The sequence below is a fragment of the Rhododendron vialii genome, chromosome 7a (assembly GCF_030253575.1).
Source record: "Rhododendron vialii isolate Sample 1 chromosome 7a, ASM3025357v1".
NCBI classification, from domain to species: domain Eukaryota; kingdom Viridiplantae; phylum Streptophyta; class Magnoliopsida; order Ericales; family Ericaceae; genus Rhododendron; species Rhododendron vialii.
In genome coordinates, this window is record NC_080563.1 from 20,311,889 (window position 1) to 20,331,211 (window position 19,323).

Sequence of the window (19,323 nt, forward strand, 5' to 3'; positions counted from 1 at the left end):
TCATCTTCATCCAAAGCATCTTAAAGAGTCATTTTCCCCAACATTATCCATGACATTCAAGCTCTCCCATACTGGAACCACAAACATTTTGCTTCTCTTTGGCCAAACAACACTAGGAAAGGAAATACATTTAATGAGACAACGGACGACTGTTTACATTAACGTAGAAAGAAAGTGACAAAATGTGCTACTCAGATCCACACATTGCTGCAGCACTGTGCAAAATAATTGAACAGAAAACCTGAGCCAAGAGGAGAACCACTCGGTCTCGGTACAAAACTACGTCGGTACGTAGAACAAATTTATATAAGAAACAGCACCGATAGCAGCAGCAACATCTACCATGAAAGGAGAAGAGTAAATCTTTTAGCATTGCATGTTGGATTCAGAACCTCAGGCTGATTTGTCATTATAGTGTGTGTGGGGGCGTGATTTCTTCGTGAACCTTTTGATGTGGTCGCCTCCGTGTGTGGAGCCGTGAATGCTCACACCGGTCTTGATGCACCTGCAGAACCGGAGGGGGCTGTTCCTCCGGGAAGAAGCTCCGACGAATAAGTCAGTAGATGGAGAGAAGAAAATGTTTAGTAAGAAAAATATGCTGATAGAGAGAAGAAAGTGCTGCTCATCTTAAATTAGGGATCCCTCTCTCAGTGGTAGTGCTTCCCTATTTATAGGTAAGGGGGTAATGTGCTGAGCAAGTTGGCTCTACTTTCCACGTGTCTCATTCTGCTCGGTTGGCGCCTTGCAGCCGGGCCATTTAATGAACACCCTTTCCCAAGTCTTACAGAGCCACATGGGTTGATGTCAGAAAGGTCACATCATTCAGAGATGTCACTTCGAATATCAGAAAAGACAACCTACTTATCAGTAGATATTTATGGAAGGTTCCATGATCGCCTGTACTCGGCGGGACCCACTTCGGCCACACGAAATTATCCAAACGTTTGGTGCCCTTACCGAAGAGAAACTTATCCGAACAAGGGTATGTTCTTATCCGTGTGTTTGGTGAGAACCCCGAGCGAACTCAAGTGTACCTTCGTTCGGATACGACTTATGATGTTCGGTGAAGTACTCGTGGTTCCGTATATCCGTCAGGTAAATATTGGCATACCGGGCAAAATCCCAAACTTATCTACAGGCGAATTGAGACACCTTAGACGACGGTTCAAACAAGGTTTGAACCTTCAATCCCCCGTCTGGACCTTGTGGACCCTGTGACCCTTCGGATATTTCGGCCCCCTCCAATAGCCCCTCAACTCCTTCTTTGCTTGCTCGGAAACGAAGGAGGAGTTGAATAAAAATTTGGCCGAACGTTGACATGAGTCCGAAGAACGAATGACTGGACGAACTGTTGAAGTTGAACGGATAAAAAATATTTGAAATGCTTCGATATGCGTGTGCAGCCTTTCATTAAATGCTTCTGCAACTGTCGATTTGAATCGATGCCAGGTGTCACGATTTCAGTGGGTAACGGTACGGCACGTTTCACACCTGCCACGTGTCCTTCATCGAGCGGCACATCAGTCTCCCGCCCAAATCCAACGACTAGGGTTAGAGACCGCTTTGAATTCTACACTCAGTATAAAAGGGGAGAGGGAAGGAGAGAGAAGGTTACTCTCTCTCTGACTCTCGATCGTTTTACTGTTCAAGCACCATTCCAGACTGAAATCGCCAGAAATCTGCATATTTGAAGGTGTTAATCGCAGATTTGTCTTGATTTTTCAGGTATTTCTCGAGTTCTTCCATTTCTGGGTGCATTTTGATTGTTTTTCGAATGTTTTTGCCCCCTCTAAGTTGGTTTTTTCTTTTTGTTTACGCTGAAACCGTTGTCTGGTTACCCAGACGTTCATGTGTTCTTCCGAACATGTGAACATCTTCAAATCTTGTTCTTCTGAACATGAGGGTACCTTTAGGTATGAGTTTCTTCAAAGGAACGATATTCAAGATGCTTAACAAGCCTTATTTCACTTCGCAACCCCTGTTTCCTCGTTGGAAAGGCGTAGGGTTCCCCATCGCTTCACCGAGCGGTAGGAATCCCATCTTCGAAATTTATTCCAAAGGGGTTATCGTTCGGGAAGTTCCCAAGAAGACTTGGAACCTCCCGAATAACATAGAGCACCGAACATAGGCACTAGACTCCTGGCCACACAAATCGCTAACGGTCTTACCCTATGCACTTATCTGTTTCTAGGTATGGAGTCTTCAAAGTCAACCTCTTCGGGTGAATCTTATCGCTCGGTGGATTCTGGAGCTTCGAATTTTGGTAGGTCTGACCCAGAGTTAGCCGAAGCTATAAGAGATTTCGCCCGGAACTACCGAACGGGGACAGGTGGCAGAGTCCCCGAGGGTGTAGAAGGAGTCGACTACCCCGCCATGGTGGCTCCTCTCCGAACAGTGGGGCCAGACCCCAACATTATAGACGTAGACGACGATTCGTCCGACAGGGAACCTCTTCACGACGAAGTTGAAGAGGGAGAGGAAGCCGAGGGCGAAGATGAAGCTGGGTCAGAAGAAGGAATTCCAATCGCCTCATCAAGCCGAACGAACAAGGGGGAGGACGTCGTGGGAGAATCCTCATCGCAACCCCCGAAGGTGAGGAGGAAGATCGTTCAATTGGATCCCGATGTGATACCCGACCGAACAGGGAGGGATCCCTGCCCCTACTTGGATTGCTTTCAAGACGAGAAGGGCTTAAAACTCTTCCGGACCGTTTACGACATCCCCAACGACGTTATCATTACACCCGTCCGGGGGAACCGAATAAGATACAGTGACGAACACGTCACCGTCCCCTTGATGGCAATCACAGAAGGGGGCCTTCGGTTCCCGATGCACAGAGTTTTGAGAGAGACACTTCACCGTTTCAATCTCACTCCGTGCCAGTTGAGCGTCAACTCCTACCGCATCATTCACTCGGTAATCATCCTTGCTGAGGTGAAGATGTTCCGACTAGAAGCCTTTCATTTTTTCGAAAATTATATGATGTCGAGAAACGTTCGGTATTCTCGATATTATCTCTGCTCCCGGAGGAAGATGCCGAAAACCATTCCCGAGGGCATGTACGACTCGGAGAAGTGGGCCTCCGACTACGTCGAGGTTCGGGGAAATTTTCAATTCCCCGAAAATGAATATGGCCAATTTGAAATAGCCACACGAAGGGGAATGCCGAGTAAGAACACTTGTCCTTTATTGCAAATGTTTATTCCTTCTGTTGCTCTGATTTCACTTTGTCAAAAATTTGACTAACGATTTTCACGATTTTCTTCGACAGATACAACTAAGCTTAACAAGGTACTGTTAAGGGCGGCGAAAGGTTGCGGTCTTGCCGACTCCCTGCTCACTATCCCAGCGGAGGAGAGAGACGCCCCAACCATCCTCAAATATAAAGCTACCTACGGCGGTCGCATCCGAAGGAAGGTGACCGACGAACCTGAGCAGTTCGAGGATATCCCAGAAGAGCTACAACCGAGCATCGACAAACCTCTCCGAGGGACAATCCGACTGCCCACCGAAGAAGAACCTTTCCTTAAGCAAAAAGATATGCCTCCAAGAAATATCAAGGAAGTTCTTCAGAAGAAACTGGAGGAAAAAGAGAGGGAGAAGGCCCGGCTTCAAAAGGCTGGAGCCTCGGGTGCTTCGGGCTCGGCCCCAAGCAAGAAAACCCCAACTCCCCCACCCTCCAAAAAATGACCACTGAGCGCCCCTCCTTCCCCGAAGGAACCACCCGCGAACAAGAAGACAAGGGCGGCCCTAAAGGGGAAGGGCCAGGAAGTGGAGCTGCCGAAGGAAGCCGGGGCAGAGGGAGAAGGGAAGGCGCCTGCTTCTGACCTTGACATCCCATGGGTGCCAAACTTCATCGTCCCTGGCAAAAAACAGATTCTCAAGTCGAACAGCTTGAGGGAGGACCCCTCCCTGGCTTATACTCTTCACTCGGGGCTAGCTCTGCCGAGGGATGTACAGAGTCCCCCCACTCTGAAAGCAGCCCTGAGTGAATATTACTATCACGTCGGAAGGGTAAGTATTTTTATTTTTATTTTTTGCAATGATTTTTCTATACATTTGCTCTATTTCATCGGAATAACCTTCATTTTGTTTTGCTTACAGGCCACCCAGTCCATAATGAGTACCCAACTTCATCTCACCGAACATGACAAGAAGACAAGACTGATGAAGCAGTCGGTGGAGTACAACAAGGGCCTGGCCGAGGATTACAAGAAGGGCTTGGAGCAATCCGAGCTCGTGAGGCAAAGCCTCGAGGTCCAGGTTGCTAACCAGAACGACCTCATCAAGGGGCTGTAGGAGTCGGCCGAGCAAACCAGAGCCGAAGGAAAAGATGAGGGGCTGGCTGAGGGGAGAGCCTTCGGGAGAGAAGAAATGAAGAAAGAGATGGAGAAGGAGATGCTGGGGCAGTACGAGAAAGGGTATGCCCAGGCCGAAGAAGATGTGGCCGACCAAATCCTTGAAGTGCAGGATGAGATCAAGGAGGGCCAGCACAAAGAGAGCTTTATGCTCGGCTACAACAGGGGTCTTGACGACGCAGGCGTTGAGCCTGACGACGAGAGGAGGAGTCTAGTGGAAGTACCACTGCTCGCCCCTGCCGAAGCTGCGGAAGAAGAGGCAACAGCTAACGCTGCTGACTCGCTCTAACCTTACCAGCCCCTGCCGACGCTCTAACCTTACCAACCCCTGCCGACGTTGCAACAGATTAAATTTGTTCTCGTTTTGTTTTGTTTTTTTTTTTTGTTTTGTTTTGTATATGGTTGGCTCCGAACAATTGGAACCCTGCCAACCATTGGATGTAACTAAGACATGTTGAAGAATTTCTTTTTGAATGATAATCGTCTATTCGTTCGGTATGGATGTTGTTTCCAAGTATACAAATATTTGCCAAGTCTTTTTATTCGGTAGATACATCACAACTCAGAAATTTTTGAAGTCTTTTCATTCGGAAGGACTGTTTATGTGATTTTGAAGTCACTAAGAGATGAACTCAGGTTTACCCATATAGTAGCCCCCTGCCCTATTGTATTACTGGAGGAATAGAATAAGGCAGTAGGATGGGAAAACCGAGCCGAAAAAGTTATCATGGGTTTCGAGAATTTCACCCGAACAAACAAATTATCATGGGCTTCGAGAATTTCACCCGAACAAACAAATTATCATGGGCTTCGAGAATTTCACCCGAACAAAAGATGTAACCGGAGCTAGATGAAATACCCCATGTAAAAAAAATAAAAATAAAGCAGAATAGTGAAGACAAACTTGTATTAAGTACATGACGCTCAAAAGCGTATGGGCCGAACAAAAACATAAAAAAATACAAAAGAGATCAATACTAGCCATGGAATTTCCTAAGCTTTTGGGCATTCCATGGATTAGCAATTGGCGTACCATCCATCTCAGCAAGCTTGTAGACACCATGCCCGATCTTCTCAACCACTCGGTAAGGTCCTTCATAGGGATCCTTCAGCTTGGTCAATTTTGACGCCTCGGTAACCATCCTAAGGAGTAAGTCCCCGACGCTAAACGGGTGAGCGCGAACATTGCGGTTGTAGCCCCGGGCAACTTCTTGCTGGTACGCGGCATGCCGAAGGTTAGCATTATCACGTAGTTCTTCGGCTAAGTCTAACTCGGCACCCATAAGAGCACTGTTATCCGCTGGGCAAAAATTCTCCGTCCGAGCGGTGGGAATTAGAGTAGATAAGGGGAGAACAGCTTCCATTCCGTAGGCCATAGCAAATGGAGTACGACCGGTAGACCGCCGAGGTGTCGTACGGTAGGCCCATAAGACGTGTGGTAGCTCTTCCACCCACTTGCCGAGTTTTCGATCCAGACGGCGCTTAAGTCCCCGAGTGATGGTCTTGTTCGATGCTTCAGCTTGTCCATTTCCTTGAGGATAGGCCACCGAGGAATTATAGATGGTGATGTGGCGCTTCACGTAAAAAGCTTTGAGGGCGGACGCAACAAATTGAGAGCCATTATCAGAAAGAATGGCGTACGGTACGCCGAACCTCGAGATGATGTGCTTTCAAATAAAGCGTTCCACATCGCCTGCGGTCGTCTTGATCATGGGGGAAGCTTCAACCCACTTGGTGAACAAATCTGTGGCAGTGAGCATATACTCAAATCCCCCAGGTGCCTTCGGCATCTTGCCAACTATATCAAAAGCCCAAACCGCGAACGGCCATGGACTAGTGACCATTTTAAGGGGGAAGGCAGGCTGGTGGATGAGTGATGCTTGCTTTTGGCACCGAACACACTTCTTCACATATTCTTCGGATTCCTTCACCATCTTCGGCCACCAATAGCCTTGCGCTAGAGCACGCTGTGCAAGGGACCGTCCACCCGAATGAGCCCCGCAGCTGCCCGAATGGAGTTCCTCCAGAACGGCTGGCACAAGATCATCGTGGACGACATGCAGATCGGGGCCAGTAAAAGTTCGTCGATAGAGATTGTCGTTCGGTCCCAGGAAAAAATTGGCCGCTCGGCAACGGAGTTTGTACGCTTCGCGCTTGTTCGGCGGCAGTACCTGGTTCTTCAAGTAATCAATCACTGGATCTAGTTGACTCGGTCCGGGGGAGATTGCCATGACATGTCCACACGGCAATTCGAAGCTTGGTTTGAGGACCTTGTCAAAGGTGATTGTGCGACTGCCCGAGGCCTTGTAAACCAAAGCAAGACCTGCCAGGGCGTCAGCATGCGCGTTATGCTCCCGTGCGATCCATTCCACTTCGACTCGGCCAAATCTTCCGAATAGAGGCAATACGTGGCTTACGTAAGCATTCATGCGTTGATCTTTGGCTTGATAATCATCGTTTAAATGACCCACAATGAGTTGAGAGTCACAAAAGACATGAACCGAATCTGCATCCAGCCGAAGAGCAAGTTGGAGGCCTACAATCAAAGCTTCATATTCTGCCTCGTTGTTCGTCGCCCTATATCCAATCGAGACCACGCTTTCATGCACTGTTCCGCTTGGTGACACGAGGACAATGCCCGCTCCAGCCCCGTGAATGTTGGAGGCTCCATCAACGGTTAGTCGCCAAGCATCGCCGGAGAAGAGCTCCCATTGTCGTTTGGGTTTCTTTCGCCCCTGGGAGTACCGAGCACGGAGTGGCTCCGTGGGACGGCTGGATGGCCCTTCCAAAACCTCGTCTTCCTGAATCCGAGCTTCTTCAGCAGCGGCGGCCAAGGCATTGGCCTCGTCTTGTAAGCCAGGAGTGAGTTCGGCAAAAAAGTCGGCCAAGGCCTGACCTTTGATAGCTATCCGAGGCTCAAATTGGATGTCGAAGTTAGCCAAGTCCTGAGAGAATTTCAAGATCCGGCTCGATGTGTCCGTCTTTCGAAGGACAGCTTTGAGAGGAAACTCAGTGAGGACCACAATCCTATGGGATTGAAAGTAAGGCAAGAGGCTCGTTTTAGCTGAAACGAGAGCCAATGCCAACTTCTCCATAGGCAGATACCTCATCTGAGAGTCTGTCATCGTTTTGCTGGAATAGAAGATTGGTTGATGCTCCATGCCCTCTTTCCGAACAAGAACCGCGCTCGTTGCATGATCGGAAACAGCAAGGTAAAGATACAGGTCTTCATCCGGTAGGGGTTTGACGAGCAGAGGAGTGTGGGACAGGTATTGCTTTAAAGATTGCAAAGCCTGCTCACACTCCTCTGTCCATACGAATCTGTGTTGGCTTGTGGTGATAGCCTGGAAAAACGGCCGGCAGAGGTCTCCCGAATGCCGTATGAAGCGGTTTAAGGCAGCAACCATCCCTGTAAGCCGTTGTACTTCTTTGATAGTAGTGGGAGCTCTGAGATTTTGCACAGCCTGGATCTGTGAGGGATCAGCTTCAATTCCTCGGTGGCTTACTATGTGACCGAGGAACTTCCCGGAACTAACGCCGAACGCACACTTTTCGGTGTTAAGGCGTAACTTACGCCGCTTTAGAACAGTAAAGACCTCTCCCAAATCCCGAAGGTGATCCCGAGCAAACGTACTTTTGCAAACCAGATCGTCGATATAACCTTCCACTGTTTTGCCGAGCATGCCGGGGAACATCCTCGTGATGGAGCGTTGGAAGGTTGCTCCAGCGTTCTTCAGGCCGAACGGAACGACCTTATAGCAATAAGTGCCCCGAGGAGAAATAAAAGCCGTCTTCTCCTGATCTTTTGGGTCCAACGCTATTTGGTGATAGCCTCGATAGGCATCCATAAAGCTCAGGCGTTCGCACCCAGCTGTGGCATCCACCATCTGCTCAATCCGAGGAAGGGGAAACCTATCCATCGGACAAGCGTCGTTGAGATTTGTGTAATCGACACAAACCCTTAGTTTCCCGTTTTTCTTCGGAATGACCACTGGATTGGCCAGCCAAAAGGGATATAAGACTTCCCGAATGACGCCGGCCTCCAACAGTTGATCCACTTCGGCCATGACAGCTTCAATATGCGCGGCGGACGAGCGACGGACTTTCTGCACCACTGGCCGCCTACTAGGGTCAACATTTAGTGAGTGCATGGCGAACGAAGGATCCACACTTGGCATATCTTGTGGAGTCCATGCAAAAACCTCGATATTCCTCATCAGGAAGTCGTACATCTCCTCACGTTCGGCCACGCTCATAGAACTCCCAATTAAAAAATATCTTCCCTCGCCCCCAGGGATTGAGAAGCGTATTAATTCCTCGGTAGACCGTCATTCGGCAGGCACTCTAACGTCTTCGATTATGGGATCAGGAGCTGCTTCCACGCATTGTACTTCCAAACAGCTCTGTTTGTTCGTGACGGTGCTAATGTAGCATTTCTTTGATTGAATCTGGTCCCCTCGGAGGCTTTCGTGCCGTCCATTCCAACCAGTAAATTTGACCACCTGGTGATAAGTAGAAGCGACTGCTTTCATTTCGTGTAGCCAGGTTCGGCCGAGTATGACGTTGTAGGGGCTCGGGGAAGCGACCACCACAAATTCAATTTCGATAACCCGTGACCCCGCCCGCACAGGGAGGGTGATCAAGCCGAGCGGCCAAACAGGGGCTCCAGTGAAGCTAACTAGTGGAGTGGATGCTGTCCGAAGTTGAGCGGGAAAGAGTCCGAGGCTTTGAAATGTCGAATAAAACAGTACGTCCGCCGAGCTCCCTTGGTCTATCAACACCCGTTGTACGGTTGACCTTTCAATGGCGACGGTAACGACGAGCGCATCTGTATGAGGGAGTTGTACCCCTTTCAAGTCGTCGGATGAAAAAGTAATAGCGCTGCTGAAGCTCGGATCCTCCCACTTTCGCTTGCCAAAAGTGCCAATGTTGCAAACGGATAGAGAGAAGACGGCCCTGTCAATTTCTAAACGAAGCTCGGCCGCCCTCCCTTCGGAAACCAATCCCTGTATTACACTTACGAGATTGCCGATGAGAGGGGGAAGCGGTGGGAGTGGGTTCCGCCGAACGTCGATCCATTGATTTAGATGCCCAGCCGCTGCCAGCTCCTCTAGATACCTTTTAAAAGGTGGGCATTGCGTAGTATAATGGCCACGTTCCTTATGGTACGTGCACATCCCTGATCCGCTCCCGACGGTGCCTAAGAGTACGGTTGGCCAAACAAAAAATGGCAATTTGCCAATGATGTTAAGGAGCTTGTAAATTGGTTCAGTGAATACCGTATGCTCGGCAATGTACTCGTCTGGCCGGGGCTCTCGTTTTGTTTGCTGCCAGGGTTGTGGCCGAGGATGTTGCGGAGGTCGGCCGCTGTTGGTCGGCTTAGTGGTTGTTTGGCCTGAGCCGCCTTGGCCCCCTTGCCCCTGGCGAACGTTTGAAACTTGCTTCTTCGATCCAGAGGTTTTTGGGGGCTCCGAAGCCTTTGAGGGATTTCACTCGGCCATAGCTTCTTCATGGACGCAATCCTTTTCGATTATGGCCATGAGCTCTCCCATCGTCTTAGGTGGATTACGTGAGAGGTCACGGAACATGGCCGAGGTCGGATCCAAGCCGTTCATAAAAGATTCTGCCGCAACTCCTTGATCACAGTCAGGAATAAGATTGTAGACTTCCCAGTATCGCTCGGTATAAAGCCGTAAGGTCTCACCGGCACCTCTCCGCATGTTCACCAGCATAGATAGTGTCTTCGGTTGTATGTTGCTGGTTACAAAGCATTTACTGAATTCCAACTCCAGCTCGTTGAACCAAGAGATAGATTTGGGTTTCAACTGGTTGTACCACAACATGATCGGCTCGCTGAGAGTGAGTGGAAAGATTTTGCACATAAGGGCGTCGGAAAAATTGTGGAGGCTCATAGTCTGTCGGAAGCGACAAACGAACGCGACTGCGTCCTCTTTCGCCTCGTAACGTTTAAGCTTCGGCATGACAAACCTGTCCGGGGGCCGCTCCTGTTGAATTGCGTCCACGAAGGGGGAAGCCTTTGCCTTCCCGAGCTTCGAATTATCTTCTTGAACTGGAGTTGGCGTGACAATAGGGAGAGGAAGTTTTGCTGGAGGCTCAGGAGTCTTTCTCCGTTCACGTCGATGATGCCGGCCATGCTCCTCTTTCTCCTTCGGCTGCCGAGTGGCAAAAACCGAAGGCTCGTGCACCGTTACTCTCGATCCCGTCAAGCGAGCATGCCGAGGCTGAAAACCTGGGTCGACGGGTTGGTACACGGTTGGTAAGCCCGTGAACTGATCGTACAAGACGATCGTATTATCGTGTTCCGAACGATTTCCTTTGCTGTCCGTTCGATGGCGATTGCCAGAGTTAACCGAACGCCTTTCTTCATGGCGTTCGGATTCGTGTCGTGATCGAACCGAATATTCCCTGTTGCTGCTGGTTCGTGTGCGCCGAGGTGGATCATTTAAATCCACGGGCCTTTTCCCACTTCTTGGATTCATTTGTCGTTCGGAACGGAATTGTGCTCGGGCTGATGCACCCCCTTTATTGGTGCCGGCAGTGGAGCCCGTAGCCGAGGATCGTGAGTTCTCGGTTCGAATAACGCTTGCTAACCAAGGTCTTGGATCTCCTTGGTCAAGACGTTCAAATACAGTTTGCCGCTCGGATACTACGGGTTCGGCTGTTTGGGCTGGATGAGAAGGTCTGCTTCGTTTGCGGTGTTTGCTCGGTCGACTGGGCTCGGCCGGATGTCCGAGCACAGGAGTTGTAGTCATCCCTCCGTCCCGTTCCTCCAGCCGTTGTTGTAGCATGGCAATAACCGCCGCATGACGCTTCTGTTCGGCTAAGGCTAAATCCAACTCGGTTGGTGGAAAAGTTAGCTGGCGGGCCATAATGGGGAACCGTCCGAGCCGTGGGACGAGGCTCAAGGCCGATAGCCCATAGCCCTCCAACCCGAGGGTAAAATACGTTGTGCCATTCGTTCTGTTGAGACTCGAGGAACAGACAGCTTGAGCTGAAGATCGTTTCAAGCCCTCGATTGGTGTTAGGAACACGAAGAACACAATGAACGCCCCAGAACTTTAAGTCAATAGTTTCCCCAGCAGAGTCGCCAATTGTGGGGGCGTGGTTTCTTCGTGAACCTTTTAATGTGGTCGCCTCCGTGTGTGGAGCCGTGAATGCTCACACCGGTTTTGATGCACCTGCAGAACCGGAGGGGGCTGTTCCTCCGGGAAGAAGCTCTGACGAATAAGTCAGTAGGTGGAGAGAAGAAAATGTTTAGTAAGAAAAATATGCTGATAGAGAGAAGAAAGTGCTGCTCATCTTAGAATTAGGGATCCCTCTCTCAGTGGTAGTGCTTCTCTATTTATAGGCAAGGGGGTAATGTGCTGAGCAAGTTGGCTCTACTTTCCACGTGTCTCATTCTGCTCGGTTGGCGCCTTGCAGCCGGGCCATTTAATGAACACCCTTTCCTAAGTCTTACAGAGCCACATGGGTTGATGTCAGAAAGGTCACATCATTCAGAGATGTCACTTCGAATATCAGAAAAGACAACCTACTTATCAGTAGATATTTATGGAAGGTTCCATGATCGCCTGTACTCGGCGGGACCCACTTCGGCCACACGAAATTATCCGAACGTTTTGTGCCCTTACCGAAGAGAAACTTATCCGAACAAGGGTATGTTCTTATCCGTGTGTTTGGTGAGAACCCCGAGCGAACTCAAGTGTACCTTCGTTCGGATACAACTTATGATGTTCGGTGAAGTACTCGTGGTTCCGTATATCCGTCGGGTAAATATTGGCATACCGGGCAAAATCCCAAACTTATCTACAGGCGAATTGAGACACCTTAGACGACGGTTCAAACAAGGTTTGAACCTTCAATCCCCCATCTGGACCTTGTGGACCCTGTGACCCTTCGGATATTTCGGCCCCCTACAGTGTGTATTCCTCCTCGCACATTCCAGGATTGTTTTGTCAGCTGTAATGAAGTATGCAGCAATGGACGCTGTTCATCACCAAACAGACGTAGTGTCAAATTTCCAAAGCAAATTATGAGTGAGCATTTAGAAACCGAATGAACACAACAGAATTCCTCTTTGCTTATTCGCACTATAATAAAGAATTCCACATGAAAACAAAAGAAATCATTTGTTCATCGTAGTTTTGGAACCTCCTTAGTTGGGACCAGTGGCAGACCCAGTAATTATTTATAGTGGGGGCACTTAATCATTCATAACCTTAAAGAATTTCACCGTCAACTACAATTATAAACCATTCCAAGAGTTTTTAAATATATCCAGTTATCCACACAAATGTATTCTCTACTAGATTTTTTCATTTGAGTGGTGAAGCAGCGAAATACGTTTTCCAGAATTTTGTTTTAATGTTTGTTCTTCTTAAGCAATCTGTTTTTCTTACTTCCTAACTTAATAAAAGGACCCAGATTCCTTGCAAGTGCATTTTGTCCACAAGTATATCTCCCCTCGTCAATCCTAATAGTTCATATGATAGGACTCGTCATATAAATTGTCCAATAAAAAATCTAAGTTGATTAGACTTTAAATTGAAACCACTCCATCGAAATACTTTTACTCATAAAAAATACACGGTCCAACCATGTTTTGCATAAATAAACAATTCTTATCAAGTTGTTATCAGTGTCAAATCAATTTGATTTTATGTGTGGACAAATTATTTGACAATCTCTACGTTATACACGTCTTGGATCATCGAAAAAAGATCCATAATTGTGCGAACTATACTTTGCACCCCTAAAGATCCACAAGAGAAAACCTTAGTTGAAAAAAATAGTATGGGAGACCCAATGTGCCCCTTAGTAAGTCCGCCTCTGGTTGGGACTCTTATGATACAGAGAGAGAGAGAGAGAGAACAAATAAGTCATCAATCAACGCTGCAACTTCACAAGGGCAACAGAGATGGATTTGTGTGCCATGACAACAACAGCATAAGATAAACTGATGATTCTCTGTAAATTCCTCAATTCCAACATTTGATACTTCAAGGTCCCCATGAGATTGAAGGAATAAAGTTATAGAGCCACTTCATAGAAGTATGCATGGATTTCTCTTAACGAGCACAACAGACAAAAATGTATGTAGTCTCCCTGCTCTAGAAACATACTTCCTCTCAAATAAAATGTTTCTTTGTAACTGGATTATAAAGTGAAGAACGCATGCACGCATTTTTCTCTAATTTGCTAACATAAAATGTGTTTCACCCTTGTTCTTCAGCTTAAGATACAGGCCATGAACGGAAAGAAAATGTCCTGATTTTCGGAGCACCGGGATAAAGAAATTGGTGTTGTACTTCTAGAAGTACTTTGATGTATCCTTCTGAAATACAAGTTCTACAAAATGTCACCAACCTTCTAAGATCCAAGCAGGGGCGGAGGTAATCGCCAGCGTTCCAAAGTCCAAACACCATATTATTTTAAAGTTTCATCTGTACTTGGAGAAAATGCATATTACTCTCACTACACTTATCTGTGTATGGTTCAGCTTGCTCACATGGTGGTACACTAGTGCATTGCAATATCACATGCCACTGATACATGGTATCAGCCTAAGACACATATAGCATGTGTGGGAGGGAGAGCAGTAGAGCGAGTGTGCACCAATAATGAAAATCGCATGAGAGCAGGAGTGCCTTTACGCATCCTTTAAAAATACTGTTTACTGTTTACATAGATGAATTTACCATTTTTAGATCTTCAATGTTGTCAAATAAAATATAAAAACCTATATTGCACATTAACTGATACTATTGGTTCATAAAAAGCAAAAGTTGTGACGAAATTATTCAGTAAAAGTAATAGTGTTGCACGGTTCTACAAATTCCAAGGCAGAAGTCATGCCACATGTTCAATATTTGTAGCTTGCTTTCATAATCGCTTCATAAACGTAAGTGTTTCTGTGTGCCAGGTATGTGAAAAGGTTCGCCACATGCAAGAGGTCGAAGTCTATGCAAAAACGTTGAAGTTAATTGATCAATTCGCCCTATTAGCTACAGAATTCGTGCAACTGTTCTCTACAATTTACGGGGGAGCGGTAGTGGTGGGCTAGGTCACATAAGCCTCCAGTAGGACCCTCCGCTCTTGATCTGAATTCTTGCTTTACGCTCCTGTTCGGCTCCTAATCCTCGCTCTCGCGAATTTTAGTAGCTTAAGATGGTTAAAGAGGACGTTTTCATGCTCACGCATTATGTGACTTAGGGGTGGACCACAAGTTATGTGGCCTTAGGTATCAACAATCTCTCGAGAGCTACTTATCCAATTTGTTACAAACATTCCATAAAAACCAAAAGAATCAAAGTTAATTTTTTATATAAGCGCATACAAAACTTCTACTTCCTAATTTGGCCTACCGAGTCCAAATTATGGCACTGCCCCTATGGCAAAGGCTCTACGTAAGGCTCTAGAGATAAATTTATTAGACATACAGAAAATAACTTCGCTTGGAAGAATCAAAACCAACTCTCTCGTATTAAACAAGATTGGGAATCTAAACCTTAAAATACCAAACGAGATCAAATCACCTGTCTTTCAATAAAACCATGTCACTGATAAACTCTACAAATGAAGAAACAACTTCAACACTCTCAATCACATGACATGAAAGAATAAAAAATATATATATATTCAACAGTAACAGACAGCGTTCGAACAAAATCAAGAAAGGTATTGATCATACCAGCAGATATGATGAGTGCCTGAGCAGTATAGTTGAGGTTTGCCTTCGCCCAAGGAAGTACACGTACAGCAACCAATTGCCCATGTTTAAGTCAGACAAAGGACATTAGAGCAGATATAATCTGTTGACACAACATGTGCCAACGAGAAGAAAGTAAATAAGCCCAAAGCAGCCAAAAAAAATACATTCCATAAGGCTCTAGCAATCAGTTCCGGGCACCTTTCCACTTTTCCACTGTGGGAGGTAGGAGTGGGAAGAGTACCTGAGGTCGCCCTCCGGGTATATGGCGGTTGCTACGATGGTGTTCGGGAACCATTGGAGGTGGAGGAGGAGAGAGATCGGGGTGGACTTAGAGAGATAGAGAGGGATGGCAGTAAAGAGTAGGTAGGTGTTAGTTGTGTGTCTTGAATGCTTGTTAAATGTTTGTCTTTTATATGAGCCTTGGAGATGGGGGAGAGCCAGGTGTAAGGCTCCTCCCCATTGGTGGACAGAGTGGAGGTTGACCTCCTTCCTCTTTTAGTCCCAAGTCAGGTATCGGAGCCCGTAACCGAGGAACCAACAGAGGCTATTTCGGTGATACATGGAGACACGCATCACCTGCCAAGTCAGGTGGTAGGCATGATACGGGCTTCGAGGTGCAGGCAGTAGGTATGATACTTCTTCCGAGATGTCAGATGGTGGTCGATGCCCCCCCTCTCTCTAGGACCGGTCAAGTTAGAGCTCGCCGAAGGCAAGCTCGTCCTCCTTGACAAACCCCTTGCTCTAGCCTCCAAGCCACATTCCTCCTTGGGTCCCGAGCGAGGTACCTAGGCCCTGCTCCCGGCCTAGGATGGTGTATAGAGTCGCATTTAAGTATTCGGAGCCTTCGAAGTGTTGCGGAGGAGGTGAGGTGCCCGGAGGTGACCTCACTCCTCCATGGGTGGAGAGTTCTTGGAGGAGGCCTTGCTCCTTTGGAGGTCGAGATTGTGGAGGAAGCTTGCTTCGGCGGAGGCAAGGTTCGTGGAGGAGGTCTCCTCCTGAGTGGAACGCATAACTTGTGGAGGAAGCTTCACTTTGGCGGAGACAAGGTTCGTGGAGGAAGTATTCCTTCTCCGGAGACAGTCTGTGAAGGAAGCCTCCTCCTGGGGGTGAACATTATGGAGGAGGCATGCCCCTCCTGGAGGTGAATCTTGTGGAGGAGGCATGCCCCTCCTGGAGAATGAACTTCGTGGAGGAGGCATGCTCATCCCGGAGGTGATCTTTGTGGAGAAGGCATGCTCCTCCTGGAGGTGAAGCTTGTGGAGGAGGGATGCTCCTCCCGGAGGTGCACTTTGTGGAGGAGGGATGCTCCTCCTGGAGGTGAATCTTGTGGAGGAGGCATGCTCCTCCTGGGGATGAATCTCGTGGAGGAGGCATGCTCCTCCTGGAGGACAAACTTTGTGGAGGAGGCATGCTCCTCCTAGAGGTGAATCTTGTGGAGGGGGCATGCTCCTCCTGGAGATGAACCTTGTGGAGGAGGGATGCTCCTCCAGGAGATGGTCATCGGCGGAGTTCTTGAAGAAAGTGCATCCGGTTGCGAGATATATCGTATACCCACATCCACTCACACTGAGAATTTAAAATTACCCCACCGTGATGCATAAAGCATCAAATTCAAAAGACTATGGTTATTTTGAATTATCCAACATCAAGCATACAATACTACACAACTCTACAAGGCAGGGGTTTATGCTTTTGTAGGAGCTCCTAATTGCCACATAAATGCAATGACAATCTTATGACGATTGATTTATCCAACAGCACATATCCAATATCTCGCAAGTCAAATAGCCAAGGGTCCACACTTGTGTAGGTAGACAAAATTAGGAATCCAAAGTCATGGACAACATAGACACATGTTAAACCAGTTTTGTGGGCCAATAAACAAGAGGATGAGAAAATACATGACTTTTATTGACAGCACACAAGCTAACACTAATTGAAACCCCCAATGATGTTTGCACCTAGGTAATATCATTCAAGATAACTCCAATTGACATGAGATGAAAGAAACATCTTAGGCCATCTCCGTGCACCCCACCTTCATCAAGGGAGAGGCAAAGTTTTCATTATATCCCGCCACACTCAACTCTTTCGATGAAGTTTGCAGAAATTGAAAATCTAAGTTGTTCTGAAATCATCTTTAAGCCCAACTCCTTCAACCACCACAGATAACCCTTTATGAAGGAACTCTAAAGGATGGTAGATTTTTCTGTTGAGTTGATTAGGATGTTATATTTGGGTTGACTAGCAGATTGGTTTAACGGAAATACACACGTTGGCTTTGCAATATTCTTTGAGGAGAAGGAGGTCTCGAGAGGAAATAGGAAGGATCCGAAGGAAATAAGGTTTAAAATGTTTCAGGATAAGGTTGGAACTTCTTACATGACTTCATGAAACGTGCTTTGGGCATTGGATGACACAACATCATGTCAAGCTTTTAGCCAAAATGTTTGCTCAAATCTGATCAGAAGTAGAGTAAAGATTGGAGATGGCTCCTCTGCACCGCCAGTTCCTCTCCAGTATTAGTAACCCTACATTAGTATCACATAGGCACGAAGCACTTCAAGGCGCAAGGTTAGCACTTTGACTGACGCCTAGGAGAGAAAACGTGCGCCTCTTTCAATTTTGATCACAGCCATAGGATGAAAGCTAGGTTATCCGTATTACTCTCACTCCTTCATCCTTGACTTCAGTCGATCATAAATCTCTCCTCTTTCGATCACTAGACACGAAAATAGCACAGGTATCATCTCGGCCATCAGTCAATCTTCTCTCTCCTCTTAACTCTTCTCTCTCGATCATCCGTCGATCTTCTCTCTTCATGTATATAGTCGATATATTATATTGTATATGAAAACGATTTTTTTTCTGAAATGTTTTCAGAACTATAAGTGTGTGTATCTGTTTGTGTGTACTGTGTACATATAATTATACTGCATATCTAAACGAAAAAGTTTTTTTAATGTTTTCAGAGGCAATACACTTTTTATGTTTTTTATGTGTATTAGGCTATGTAGTATTGGTATATGCTATTTTTCCTATTTTTTTCGCCTAGGTGTGCCAAGCTTCAAAAAGGTGTGTGCCTTGCCTTGTGTGTCTCGCCTGGGCCCCAACAGGTCATTGCGCCTCTCACGCTCTTAACAACTATCCCACCTGTTCTCTCTAACCCAATGCACCCACCCTTCATGGGTTTATTGCAGAGCAATCTTGGTATGGAGCAGATACATTTCTAAACACCAAATACCAGCAGTGACCTTTGAAAATGAAACAAGAAATGACTAATAAGGATCACATATAGTAGGCACAACAGTAGCAACGCATGCAATGGAAACTACCTTTACTCCTGCACGAACTCCCTCTGCGAATTACAGAAACACCATCCAATCACAAACCATGATCTTCAAGAAATGATGCTTCCAAAATAATTGCAATAATCCAAATGGAAAACACAAAGTAAACAACGGACCCTGAGCGAATATACCAACCCAGTATCCAAAAGATTGGAGTTATCAGTTACAATTGGTTTAGAAGCATGATCTGATATGGTTAAAACTTAAAAGCATCCCCTTTAACCATTTTTTAGGAAAGACAACTTCCACTCATTCTTAAACCTTTCAAAATTTACGACCATCTAGAATTTGATGGAAATTTGGCTTATGCTTGCGTTGATGAACGGTTTGGTTCTGTGATGAAAGCTACGTTTATATTCATAGGTTTGGGGTTGAAAAATCTGTGTTCACTTCTTCTCTTGTTCGCCTGAACATACCATCCAAGGGATAAAGCTTGATTCTGTCTTCTCCCTTCCCAGGAGAAGAACTGCAAATAAGCAAACTGTTAGCGTCGACCATCTGTACTCCAGCTGGAGGCACTCCGATGCCAAAGTCAGGCCTTACTCAAGATGGTAGAAAGTACACTAGACTCGGAGATCTAGGTGGCAACCCCAGATATCGCAACATTAAGAGGTTGGTAGGGGGCGGGCCTAAAGGCAAGAGCATGGTCCTGCCATTGATCATGGGTCAACGACAAAAGAAAGAAGTCAAATAGGTTGTTCCTCCGTGTCCAACTAATTGCGTAAGTATACGAAAGTTGCTTTCGCGAGCTATATTTGAGATTCCTTAAGTCACTTTTTTCTTGAATTCAAAAAAAAAAGAGTCATGCTCTTTAAACGCCCTAAGAAATAGGCTTGAAATAGGCTTTCAAGTCATCGGTTCAAATCCAATAAAGGGCTTTTTT

The 19,323-nt window shown here is 46.7% G+C and overlaps 1 protein-coding gene across 1 annotated transcript; it reads right to left on the bottom strand.

Moving 5' to 3' along the window:
- Positions 1-112: 112 nt before the first annotated feature.
- LOC131332776 (early nodulin-93-like) lies at positions 113-18,938 on the bottom strand. Its single transcript, XM_058367073.1, has 5 exons — positions 18,857-18,938; positions 18,388-18,448; positions 15,070-15,146; positions 12,297-12,365; positions 113-413 (listed from the first exon to the last, which is right to left on the bottom strand). The coding sequence occupies exons 1-5, from the start codon at positions 18,936-18,938 to the stop codon at positions 394-396; spliced, it is 309 nt and encodes a 102-aa protein (XP_058223056.1). The 3' UTR covers positions 113-393.
- Positions 18,939-19,323: the final 385 nt, after the last annotated feature.

Coding starts and splice junctions, on each gene's coding strand:
- LOC131332776 (XM_058367073.1), bottom strand. CDS start 18,938: ATGGTCGACGCTAACAGTTTGCTTATTTGCAGTTCTTCTCCTGGGAAG. Junction 15,147..18,387: donor GTTGCTACTGTTGTGCCTAC/TATATGTGATCC, acceptor TAAACATGGGCA/ATTGGTTGCTGTACGTGTAC. Junction 414..12,296: donor TGCGAGGAGGAATACACACT/GTAGGGGGCCGA, acceptor CCCACACACACT/ATAATGACAAATCAGCCTGA.